Source organism: Rhinolophus hipposideros (genome assembly GCF_964194185.1).
Source record: "Rhinolophus hipposideros genome assembly, chromosome: 13".
NCBI lineage: Eukaryota > Metazoa > Chordata > Mammalia > Chiroptera > Rhinolophidae > Rhinolophus > Rhinolophus hipposideros.
Window position 1 is genome coordinate 62,215,121 of NC_138059.1, and position 13,637 is coordinate 62,228,757.

Genomic DNA, 13,637 nt, shown 5'->3' on the forward strand with positions numbered 1-13,637 from the left:
AATAGAATTAGTACCTAAATATTTGTTAAATATGTCACTCAGGGTTGTTTAGTACACCTGATGACTTCAAGATGACCAGTAAGATTATAGTTAGATTGATAAAAATTTCTTCCAGTACAGTAATTATGAAATGTTTCTTTGGATCATGAATAAGAAAGGGATGAGCTCAATGGGTTAAAAAAAAAGGATGCAAATTAAAGTATGAGGTATCATTTTCATACCTATAAGTCAAATATTTTAAGGAACACAAATGTACAGGTTTTTTCTAGATTGATATAAAACTAGGTATAGGCAGACATTAATGCTAATGTAAATTGTTACATCATTTTTGGAAAACAGTAAGACAGTATTATAAAAATACTCATGTTATTCATGTTAGTTTGATGTGTTAAATCCACCAATGGAAACATTTTACCTAAAGATAATTTTTGTTTTAAAGTGAAAAAACTGCATCAAAGACCTGTTCTCAATATTAACAGGGTTGGAAGTTTTTGGAAATTAATATATAATAGGGAAAATGTTATTAATCATCCGTAGTTCAAAAATGTTACTGATAGCTTCTTATATGTAAACATATATACCTTTTATGCATTATAATATGTAATTTAGTCCTCAAATACTACTATTACTATTCTTCTTATACTTGTTTTATGAATGGAAACTCAGAGATGTCACATAGCTGGATTTAAAAGAGAGCAAGGATTCAAATCTGTGCCTGATTCCAAAGTCACTATGTTTTCTATGCTTTGTTATGGTCTGTTGCCTTTTCATGTTAAATAAATGATAATAGTGGTAACAAATATAAAAGTGAGCAGACGCTTGGAAAATCCTTATAATGTTAAATGAAAACATGGCAATTATAATTTTTGTGACTTATGATTACAGCAGTAAAAATAACGAATAAGAACTGGAAGAGACTATAAACCAAGATTGATTTGGGGTTGCAGGATCATAGGTGAATTTGTTTTTCTTTCATTTTAAATTTTGTGGTATTGCTGTGAAACTCATGAAATACTTTTTTAGTAACTTAGAGCAAGGTAGGGAAATCACTTCAGGACAGTCAGTATTTAGTCTACTCTGATTTTGTTAAAGGTTAGCCTCACTACATAGCTTATAGCTGGTATTAATAGGGTGATATTATATATCTGTAAATATAACAGTTTTTGTATTGGCTTATTTCATGTAGCTCATCCAAAAGTGACTGTTACACAAGTGACTCTATTCTATTAGGGAAAATTTCTGTCTCTCATTTCCAGAGTTTGCTATAAGAACCTAGAATCTTTAAGAGTATTTTTATTCTTTTTTTTACTGAGAGCCCTGCTGAGTTTAGTTATCCTCAAGTCATTGTGTCATCGGTCACATTAAAGAGATAGGGACCCCTGAGCACCACTGGAAATGCAAGCAGCTTTGACTTCAGAGTCAGGTGCCGGAGGCTTGGATCCCTGCTCTTCTAGAACTAAACTTTTTAAAAGCCTATAACTAATTAAGTAAACTTTTTAAAAGCAACACCCACAACTGAGACGCCATGAAAGAAAAGAATGGGTAAATTTGAGCACATAAAATTTATAAATGTTGGGGTGGCCTGGCCTATTAGCCCACTTGGTTGGAGCCAGGTGCTCTTAGCCAGCAAGGTTGCCGGTTCGATCCCCACATGGGCCACTGTGAATTCCCCAGCTAGATTGAAACAACTGCTTGACTTGGAGCTAATGAGTCCTGGAAAAACACACTTAAAATAAATAAAAGTTTAAAAGTATATATTTAGAAATGTTTGCATGAAAAAAAACAAACACTGCAAATAACATTAGGGAAAATTTTCTTAGCATACAAAGCATTCTGATAAGTCAGCGAGAAGACCAAGGACTACTCGAAACATGGACAAGACACAAAACATGCAATTACAGAAAAATAAATACAGGTGGCTTTTAAATATATTAAAATATGTTCAAACTCACTGACAATTGAAAAAAATACAAAACAAAATCCTAACAAGTTACCATTTTTCACCTAACAGATTTAACAACGATCAAAAACGTAGCTAGAGTAGGGTAAAGTAGATATTCTCACACACTGTTCTCATCACTTGTATCTTTTTACTTAACCCTGACTACAATCCTATGAAATAGTACTGTTATTTTCCACATAATACCGGCGAGTTAACTTAGGCACAGAGAAGGCTCAATTACTTGCCAAAAATGGAAAGTTGCAGAACTAGAATTTGAACACAGGCACTTTGAAGACAGAGCCCCCCTCACTTTTTGTTTGTTTGTTTGTTTCTTCTTTATTGGACTTTTAGTTTAAACAGTAAAACATGCTTATTCTAATACATAGTTCAGATAGTACAGAAGTGTATGAAAATAAGTCAGTCATCTACTCTATTCTCCAGCCTCCTTCAACTCCTAATATACAGTCAGTACTAGCCATGAGCCATAAGGACTTTCTCAAAATATTTATGAAGTCAAGTAAAAGGACGTTTGTCTTCATTTATTGAGCACCTCCTACCTATCAGATTCTAGGAATTTTATGTATTAACATATCAAATCTTCACGGCAACCTTAACAGGTAGGTGGTGGTATTCTTATTTTACCTAAGAGGAAACAAGCTCACAGAGTTAGGGTAGCTTATATAAAGAATTATAGCTAGCAAATTTCACAGCCAGAATTCAAACCTTAGTCTATTCCAAAGGCCATAGTTTCTAGGGTTATATATAAAAATTGGATGACTTTTTTTACATACATAATTTCTAGCAGTCTTTTTCCTCTGTCGTGGCAGAATTTCTTATACGGGAGGATCTAGCATTCTGGGTTTCCCTGGTCTCTGCTCTGCTGTTTGTAGACCTACCAGTCTAACTGTATCGTTGGATTGTGATATCTGCCCCGAATCCGTATTTGTTCACCTCCATTAAACTTGGTGACGTGAACATTTTAAGGATTCCCTTCCCGTTTGGGCAGAGATAACTGAGCTTCAGGGATGGGTTTAACAGTGAATCACCTGAATTGGTAAACCCAATTTTTGTCTTTAAATACATTGGAAGGGGATAGTCCATTAGCTTGTATCCATTAGCTTGTATGAGATTTGCAAAGGAAGATTAAGAACCAATATCTTTGAGCCTAAGCAGACACCATGCTTCATTTCCCAGGTTCCTGGTCCCTTTAGGCCTCTAGAGCTAAGGTGTCATAGCTGAATGCTTAATGACCTTTGTGGTACAAGAAGAGTTATCTTTCACAATTTTACTTAGAACCCCTTCATTCCTTCATCAAAAGGCTTCACCTACCCAGAACTGAGAAACTGCATGGGCAGGCATTTGATGGAAGGTATTTGATGGAATGCAAAAATGCTATCCTGAAAACTTACCTAAACCCCTTCTCTAAACTTAGAGGTGATAGGTAGAGAGAAAGGGTCAATTGCAGGGCCTGAGATTCAAATTAACATAGGTAAGGTCTCTGGTATGCTAGCCTTCCTCACCCTTATCTCTCCTCCCCCCACCCAGCAACAAGAACCTTCCCTGTTGGAAGGACCTCACCTAAATAATACAAGTCAGGAAAGGAAAAACAGAAAATGTTTCAAAGCAATGATGAAGACATCTGAACAGGAATCAATACACAAATTCATAAAGGGGTTTTAATGAAGAACTAAATTAATGACAAAAGCTAAGGTAAATAATAGTGCTTTTGATGTTTTAGACAGGACCCGATGATATCAGGAACTTTGATGCGGCCTTTACAGAAGAAACAGTTCCATACTCTGTGTGTGTATCGTCTGACTATTCCATAGTGAACGCCAGCGTACTGGAGGCCGATGATGCATTCGTTGGGTTCTCTTACGCACCTCCTTCAGAAGACTTATTTTTGTGAACAGTTTGCCATCTGGAAACCATTGAGCAAATACAAGCGTACGGATGAGACTGGAACTTCTGTTTGTGTGAATATGCTCAAATATGTTTAACTAGTGCCTCATTTTTACATGTAATGTTAACTATGAAAAATGTATTTTCTGCTGTATGCAAGAAAATAGGGCATTTCAAAGAGCTAAGTTTTGAATTAAAATTTGTATTCTTGTTTATTAAGCTTATTTTTAAACAGAAATTTTAAAAGCTATTGTTCTTAGCATTAACCTATTTTTAAAGAAAACTTTCGCTAATGACTGTTTCTTTCCCTCTAAGTTTACACTAACATCTACCCAAGATAGACTGTTTTTCAAGTCTATTTCAGTTCAGTTAACATACATTAATGCCTTTGTAACTCTACTTTTACCTTTGTTCTCAGATCAGAACTATGCAATTAGTACATGGTTGTTTAAGAAGAAACCATATCTTTCCATAATAAATCACCGTTTGAAATAATCAGTCCTTGGTAGGATTAAAATGTAAAAAGCATAGTTAACACATTGGCTACTCGTTAACACTTTGAATAACCATTTTGCAGATCAAATTAAGAAGTAACAAAACGAAATCCTTTGCTTTTGAAATACCAGTTGAAATTTGTGAATTATTTTTTCTCTCGAGTGAAAGTAAAAGTTTAATAATTAGACATTTTAAGTCTTCCCAAAGATCTGAAGGGTAATAAAGTACTGCTGAATTTTTTTTTAGGTGGTGCCAAAAATGAATGTCTCTGTGTCATGTATTTATATTACAAATACAGTCTATTTATGTTCTTTTTGGTCTTTTAAATGTTTAATATACTGTTAAGTAGGTCTAAATCTTGGTATTTAGTTTTGCAAATAGCTATTCAAAACTGTCTCCCTAATTGGTTGATAAGTAAAAAATACTGAGCTTTCTAGAGTATTTACCCAATTGGGAATTAAAAAGTAGAATAGCAAATTCTGGGTCAATATAAATGTATACAGTTTCACTGCACTGTAACAAAAGTTAAAAATAATTCATTCAGATGCCTAGTCAGTATTTATGTATCTCAAAATATGTATGGGAAAATGATCTTAAAAGTCATACTAAAAACCAACTAGTGTACTTATAATTGTAAAAGAGAATGACTACAGAAAAACTAAAGAAGAGTGCTTATCTTGGAATTTTGATTTTTAGTTTAGAGATTCTTTTTCAAGTCATGTAAGAAACATTGTGAAAGAGTTTAGTGACCCAGTTTAGATGCTTCAAGAACAAGCATTCTTTCCATATATTTTTCTCTTGAGAAAGAAATCAAAAGAGCATTTCACACCAATACCCTTTGGCTTAAAAATGTTCAGAAGAATGGAGGGAGGGGAGTGTGCATTTGTTAGATTAATATTTGCATTTGATACACTGAATCTTCCTTTAGAGGTAAGACTTTAATAGCGACACTGTAAATATTTGGTTTATTTGGCACTACTGCTTATTATAAAGCAAAATAAAAACTGTAGTTTCTTGTATGGTTTTTTAAAATTTAGCCTCTCCTTAATTACATGCCAAAAATTAAAGTGCAATATTGTATATTTTTAAGAACAAATTTAAAATAGAACATTGATGTTTCTCAGATTGCAAGAAATACAGCTCTTATATAGTATAATAAAGCTAGCAAAAACATTAGTGATTATCTAATGCCTGTCGTTATTTTAAATTAAAATTGGTGTTGGTTACAGTAGTCATTACAAAACGAATTATCTATGTGCGAGGAAGAAAAGTAAAATTTTAACTAAATATTTGGACAAACATAAAAATTACTTGATTATGCCATATCCCAAGGTGATGGTTCATATGAAATCCTAAACTGTACATAAATGTGTTTCAGGTGGCTTGAATACCTTGAAATGATACGCCGAGTTTTGTGTGTGGATGAAATCGACTTAGGGCAGGGAGTGCTACATAGCTTTGTTCAGATGCTCAAAAGGATTCAACTGCTGTAAAAATAGATTGGCTTTCTTCTCTGCCACTTTTGTTCTCCTTTACTCACCTAATATTAAGAGAAGCTGCTGAAAGCATTCTAACTGGAGATTTATATCATCTATTTAGCATTTTTGGTGTCTTACCAATATTGTATAATCACCCATTTGTAATCCTTTAAACATATTCCTTGGTAGTTAAAAGGACTCCTACACACGAAAGTATTTCTTATTTTATTATTCCTTTATACCTACTTTTACGGAGGTAATTAAGTCAGAAAGAAATACAGCTGTCTCAAAATGTAACTTTTTCATGATTTACCCACAGTCAAGATAGTAGAAAATAATTTACAGCAAAGAAAAAAGCCAATAGAGAAGTACAAGTTCAGGGTGACATTTATAGCAGTGAAATAGCCAATCAAAGGGTCCTACAAATAAAAAGTTAGTTTTGCAAATTGCACTGAAAATGATAGATCATCATATGAAGTTTACAGGAATAGTGTAAAATAAAGAAGTAGATCATTCTACATAACCCCACTTATTGGAAGAACCAAACACAGTTGGTGTTTTTAGAAATCTTGCATTCAAACATAACTTGGAAGTTTTTACTGTAAATTTGTTTTTGCAGGAATACATAATTGTAGATTCATCATTTTTTCTAATATAGTTTCATCATTTTCACTTTATTAGGGAGCAGAGATTTCCTCTTCAACGGGTAGCTAAATCTTTGTTACAATGAGTTGTCAGTATTTAAATGTTTATGTTTTATTAAGGAGTCCAGAAGGCTTATATACAGGAAAACAGACCCACTCAAGTGGTCAAATTTGATCTCAGTGTGTTGGATTTTTTTCATTTCTTTCCAGATGGTAGTTAACATATAGCCTTGCTGTGTTGAATTTTTCTCTTATGCCTCAATGATAGTAATAGTGCAATGATTACAGCTTACTTTATTGACGGTGCATTGATGTTGAACACTACCAATTTACTTTAGTAAGATACCCGTTAGTGGTATGGTTCAATAAGATATCAAAAAGTAGCAAACAAACTGTCCTTGTTTGTAGATGACATGAATATGTAGAATATCCAGTAGAATTACTTCAAGTTCTAGAATCAGTAAGTGAGGTTAATATACACAAAAGTCAGTCAAGTCTCTCTTATATACCAGCAATAAACAAGTGAAATTTGAAATTAAAACCAATATCATTTACATTAGCATACCTCCACCTCTAAATAGGTAGAAATTCTAACAAAATACATACATCTATACAAGGAAAAGTACTTTCTACAGATTTGCGTATTCTGGGCATTTCATATGAACAGAATCATACAATATTTGGCCTTTTGTGTCTGGCTTTTTCCTCTGCGCAATGTTTTTAAGGTTCATCTATGTTGTAGCATGTATTAGTACCTCATTTCTTTTTACAGCCAAATAACATTCCATTGTATGTATATACCACATTTTATTCATTTGTCAGTTGTTTTCACTTTTGGCTATTATGAGTAATACTATGAACATTCATGTACAAATTTTTGTGTGAACATACATTTCAAATTGTCTCATATCTATATAATGTATACTATATGACTTGGAATTGTTAGGTCATACAGTAACTATGTTTAGTCCTTTAAGGTAGTCCCGGAATGTTTTTCAAGTTGACTACACCATTTTGCGTTCCTATCAGGAAAGTTTTTAGTTTTCATGGGCACCCTTGACCCATGATAACGAAAACCAGAGGTTTCTATCTATCTCTCTGCTTTGCTCTGCATAAAGGAGCAGGAGTGATTGACGCGGGTGAAGCTCCGATGCGCCCCGTTGCCCTGGTGACTGGGAGGTGCGGCCTCCCAGCAGCCCCCGCGCGGCCAACCGTCTAAAGGTTCGCGCATGCGCGCGAGGGCCTCCCTGCATCCCGGCGGCGCGCGGTTGGTGGAGTTTGGTGGGTACCGGAGTGGGTGTGACGCGGTGCTGGGCTGGGGTCCGCTGTGCCGGGCGTCGGCGCTGTGGGTCCCAGGGGTCCTGGATCCCAGGGGTGGGGCCTGACGCGCTTGCAGCCGCTTTGATTGTGCGGTGTTTTCCTGCTGACGCGGCGAAGAGCGAAGATACGTCCGCGCGCTGGTTCCAAGTGAACCAACAGTTGGATTCTGTAGACTGTGGGGAGACGGGCGGACTTTTATCCCCGTTCGCTTGTTTAATGCTTTCCACCGGCTTCCATGTCTTTTCCTCCGCTTTCCCCTTCCTTGAAAATGCACCCACGCGCAGGACCCCCGCTTTCCACAGGTGATACCCACGGGCTTTATCCTTTTTTTTTTGAGCTACTGAACTCCATCCAGGCCCCGATTCCGGTCACCCTAGTGGTTATATCTGTCTGGGTGTCCCGAGAGCCTGTCGAAGTCAGAATATCTCAAGTGAACTTGGTAACATTTTCCACTCTTCCCCGGGCTTCCGTATTTCCTTCCATTAGAGCAGCAGCAGCATCCACCCAAACCCATATTGAAACCTGAGGCTGGTGGTCCCCAGGTCCAGTGTGAAATCTTTAAAAATCCAGAACCCATCTCCTCCTCCATTCCATTTCATTCCTAACACCCCAGATGAGGCCATCTTTCTCTTCCCACTATTTCAATAGCGAGAAACATCGCCCTCTATTCCTTCCCATTTTCCACACTGGCAGCAGGCATTAATTGCCAAAATAATTATTACTCCCCTGTAAAAAAAAAAAAAAAAGATTTCTCTTTGCCTCTATAATGATCATGAACTTCAAAGGCTCTCATAATGTGGTTGAGCCTCATCCAGTCATTTCATTATCCATAGCCTCCCTTTCATTCGGCATCAGAAACCTTTATTTTTCTGATGAAGCACTGATGTAATGTCCTGCACACGACAGAACACCTTATTGTGCGTACTGAGGGCCGCAGAGCAATAACCTCTGAAATTTCCCCACTATACACAAGTGAAAAGGATAGTCTCAATTACTTTTCTCTGGAAAGTGGCCTGAATTCCAAGTAATAGGGATATGGATTCAATAGTGTAGATCTGAATACTAGGGGAAAGGGGGGGTTACCTTTGGACAACTAACTCTCTTCACCTTTCCTCCAATTAGTGAAATCTTTCTCATCAATCAGATGTCACCTTTAAAGGAGAATTTCATTGCTGCTTCTCTATGAACCCACCATGTTAAATCAAAATGTCCTCAAACTACAGAAAATGTTATGACCCCCTACACATAGATGACCCAAATTTTGTGAACTACTTCATCTATGTTGTCCCTTCAGAGCTCCCTAGTACATTAACATTTCTTTTATAACACATAAGTTGTATTGTAATTTTTTACATATCTGTCATCCCTCACTGTACTCTTTGTGAACAGTAGGGACCATATATTATTCATCTGTATCTCTGGTGCCTAGGACAATCTGGTATCCAATAAATACTAAATGCTCAATAAATACTTGATAACGAATAAATATGGTAATCATTATTTCTGACTTCTCTGAATTGGCAACTCCTTGAAGGCATGATCCAATCTTATTCACTTTATCCCTAACACCTAATACCATTATTGGTATATATTGTTTCCAATTAGTGTTTGCTGTCTTTAAATGAATTTTACATATTCCATTCTCTACTATGGTTTAGTGTTTTATGTTGGTCACTGATAAAAGACTGAAAGCCGCAAGAGGCCTTATCTAATACAACTCCATTTCCTACAGATTAAGATACTAAACCAACGGAGTTCAGTAATTTCCCCATAGCAGCTAGGAAATGCTTGTTCTAGAACCAAGTTCTCAGATTTCTTAAGTTAGCTACACTTTGTTGCTCAGATTGAATTAATGAAACAACTTTTACCACTTGCATTCTTTAAAGAATGCCTGCAAAGGGACCTCATCATCCAGTATTTATTTCAACCACCTTTTTTTTTTTTTTTAGTATCTACTCTGTAAAGGGACATTTGAGGCTTCTGTTCTTAAGTGTGCAATATTGTGGAGACTCTCATAGCCTTGTGTTGATGAAAATGTTATTTGGCAAAAGAAAACAGTTTAGTTTCTCTGGGTAGGAAATTCTTAAAGTTGGAAATTTTACTTTGTTTTATTTCACTCTCAATTTTGTTTCATAGTATGTAAATTTTTATTTTATTTCTAGGAGTTCTCATCTTTTCTATGAGTTTCAGCATCTGTAGTTTTTACCAGCTTTTGTGATTTAATCAGTTACTGATAGAGAAGAATCGTTAACTAGGAGAAAATGTCAACTCTAAAAATGAAAGAGGCAGCCCTTATCTATCTTGACAGAAGTGGAGGGCTCCAAAAGTTTATAGATGATTGCAAATACTACAATGGTATGTTCAGCAAAGGTGACTTTATTTTTGAAACTTTAAAATAAATTTCAACACATAACTATCCTCATTTTTATATTTGTGTTTTTTACAGATTCAAAACCAAGTTATGCTGTTTATCGATTCAATATTTTAATAAATCCCTCTGATATTGTTGAATTAGATGCTGAACTTGGAAATCACATTTTACACCAGCCTTTAAAAGCTGCTCAAGTTTTTCAATCAGTAAGTTAAAGCAAGAAATAATTTTGTGCCACATGAAATTTTTGGTAACTTTTTTGTTTGTTTGAAATCACAGGTCTGTTTTATTGCTGTTAAGACTCTATCATTAATTGGACAATTACAGACTGAAACTCAAGTAAGTTTTTGTTAAATTTGATGAAGAAAACTAAGGTACAATACTTTTAAGATAAGTTGTATATAAATATTTTTATATTCTTTGTTTATTAAAAAGATTACATTTTTCAAAGTTCAATAGAATATTTTATATGCACATCTTTATTTCCTGTATTATCACTTATAACATTAAACATTTTTAAAATAAAATATTTCAAACAGACCCCAAAATAAAGAGAATAATACAATGATCTTCCATATATCTATCATTCAGATTTGAAGATTGAAATATTTTGCCATACATTCATCATCAATTTTTTTTCCTGAAATACTTTAAAGCAAATCCTAAACATTCTGTTATTTTACATCTACATACTTTAGTATCAACCTCTAAACATTGTGGATACTTTTCTTATATAATCACAATACCATTATCACCTCTTACAAAAATTACAGTAATTCTTTGGTATAATATCCAGTCCGTATTTAAATTTACCCATTTGGAGTCTCAAGAATGTCTCACAGTTGATTTGTTCAAATCAGGATCAAAACAAGGTCTACATATTACAATTGGTTCTTATATCTTACTAAAAGTCTGTTTAGAGCTACTTTCTTCCCCATCCTTTTTATACCATTGAGTTTTTTAGGAAATTAGTTAATTGTCCTGTAAAACGTCATGTAATCTGGATTTGTCTGATTATGTTCTTGTGGTATTTAACTTATTCCCCTATTTCCCATATTTCTGAAAAATAGAAATTGGCTCTAAATACTTCCTTAGATTCAGATTCAACTCATTTTGACAAGAATACATCATAGTTTCATGTATTTCATATTGCACTACATTAGGAGAATGATACTCTCTGTGGTCCCAATTTTAGCAATGCCGCAGCTGATCTGTGGGTTCAGATGATGTCAGCTGATAGATCCCTCCAATAATACAGCCTCCCATCAACTTTCACCTAATGGTTTTTGTAGTTGTTGATGATCATTGCCTAGAATCCATTATTTCATTAGGAGTTGCAAAATTGTGATTTTTCTAAATTTAATTTTTAATTACTTTCTGAATTTATTAGCTGCAATTATTCTATAAGAGAAGTTTTCTTTCATCAACTACCTGGTTACCCTGAGATACAGTTTGTACAGGAAAGGCAGAGTAAATGTTTGATTATTTCCATTTAATTTTCAGAGATTAATGAGTTGAAATCTAGCGACCTCCAATGATGCCAAATAATTTTGGGAGTTTTTATTTTTCCTTTTTTTTTCTAATTATGAAGAATTCATGAATTTTTAAATATATCTGATATATTTAATGACTCTGTCATTCTTTTTTATGCTTATATTACCCTATGTTTGGTCATTGGGAGTTCCTTGAATTTTGCTCCTGTCTCCTTTTGACATATTCAATTAGTTTTTATAGCTGTCATGGTTTCTGGCACAAGGAAATGTACCAGGTCCATCTGGTATTATTTTCTGTCCCAGACCTGGAATCAGCCACTTCCCCTGAGGAGCTCTGGTTCCTTTTAGGGGAGAAATTATATTTAGAGATCACAATCTGGGCAGCAGAAGTGTTCGTTGCTATTGAATTTTGTCATTGTTTCATAAGTCTTTTCAGTGGCTATAGCCAGGAAATGCATATTTTTAAGGAAAAATATGAGTTCATAATGATATTTTCAATTAAAATACAAGATTATAAGGATTTTGCATCTTTAATTTTATATTTAAATCTCTTAGGCTTAAAATTTTGGTTCTACGTTTACAAATCATTTACTTGATTTACCCTATAAATATACTTATATATTGCAAATTCAATTGGATCTGCAGTATTTATTAATACCATTTTTATGTTCTTATTAGATTAATATAGTGCTGAAGTTAACACATTTACCTCCTCTGCCAAGTTATAGTCTTGATTTGTGTGAATTTCCACTTGATTATACATCTCAAAGATTTTATATGATACAAGGAATTGTGATTGCAATGACAACTGTAACCAAGTATACACAAGGTGCAAGATTTCTTTGTTCAGATGAAGCATGCCCTCTTTCAAAAGGTAAATATTAGAATGTAAAATCAAAACATGAAGCAATTTTTTGTTTAATCCTAAATCATGTTTTCATTTAGTTATAAAATATTCAGAGTAGAAAGAATGCAAGAAAATTTGGTGTCTTCCAAAATTTGGTGTTTAGTTTGCATAATCTTGAAATGCGTTCTTTTTTCCCTTCCTCTAGGACCAACTTGACAGGTGCTCTTGTTTTGCTAAAGTGCTTGTTCTTCTCACATTGCTTCATGAGTGTTTGTTCATTCTCTTCCCACTCTGTGTAATGTCCTCTCTCCAGCCTTTGGCTTAACTTCAGTTCAGTCCTTCTCTAGGACACCTTTCCCATTCAACCCTACTTCTCATTGGGTTGGATGCTCTCTCTCTGAACACTCTGTAAATGAATACTGCATATTGAAATGATCTGTTTCTTATTGCTGCCTATGAAATTGTGTGTTTCAATATCCATATCACCAGTGCCTTAGCCCAGTGTTTGGCAAAACATAGCCATGTAATAAATGTTAATTGAACTGCTCTGAACCCACACGCAAAATTGAATTAATTATACTTTGAATTATTAATTTTAAAGGACTGAAAATGGATAGCTAAGTCCAAAGGCAAATTTAGCTTCCCTGTTTTCATTCTTTCAGGATTTCAGTATATAAGAGTGCATGTGCCTGGTGCTACAGAATCTGCAACAGTAAGAAATGACTTTTTGTGTGATCTATGTTCATCTGCACTTCAAGAAGACAGAAAATTTAGAGTACTTGGTGGTAAAAATGCATTTACATTTTGTAATTACAATTTTAAAAATAGCGTCTGTTATTTTAATGTGGAAATTAAATTGAATATATATTCTAATAACGTTTGTTTTTGCTCTTTGCCTTCAGATAAACAGATAGTTGAAATAATTACTGCACAGGCACTTCATGCTTTTCAAGGATATTCTAACCAGCCATTTAGGTTTCAATCTCTTACAATTTTCCTAAGAGGTAAGTTCTGTTTGAACTAAAAGCAAATTGCTATAAAACATATGAAATAGGTAGTTGACTTCTTTATGCTTTTGTAATATAAATGGTACTTTTATACAGTAGTATCTACTTAGCCATGGTTTTGCTTTCTCTGATTTCAGT

General features: G+C 34.4%; 2 protein-coding genes across 7 annotated transcripts in view; both read left to right on the top strand.

The window, feature by feature from the left end:
- Nucleotides 1-5,851, top strand: part of SGK3 (serum/glucocorticoid regulated kinase family member 3) — a 63,970-nt gene extending 58,119 nt beyond the window's left edge. For all 6 annotated transcript variants that reach the window (XM_081070443.1, XM_081070442.1, XM_081070440.1 and 3 more), the window contains one exon: nt 3,681-5,851. In XM_081070443.1, the coding sequence (XP_080926569.1) occupies nt 3,681-3,851 (171 nt within the window). In that variant the 3' untranslated portion in view covers nt 3,852-5,851. The remainder of the gene's footprint in view (nt 1-3,680) is intronic.
- A 4,092-nt stretch (nt 5,852-9,943) lies between these two features.
- Nucleotides 9,944-13,637, top strand: part of MCMDC2 (minichromosome maintenance domain containing 2) — a 29,791-nt gene continuing 26,097 nt past the window's right edge. Inside the window, exons 1-6 of the mRNA XM_081070449.1 lie at nt 9,944-10,136; nt 10,228-10,358; nt 10,432-10,491; nt 12,324-12,519; nt 13,155-13,277; nt 13,395-13,496. Of these exons, the coding sequence (XP_080926575.1) occupies nt 10,043-10,136; nt 10,228-10,358; nt 10,432-10,491; nt 12,324-12,519; nt 13,155-13,277; nt 13,395-13,496 (706 nt within the window). The 5' untranslated portion in view covers nt 9,944-10,042. The remainder of the gene's footprint in view (nt 10,137-10,227; nt 10,359-10,431; nt 10,492-12,323; nt 12,520-13,154; nt 13,278-13,394; nt 13,497-13,637) is intronic.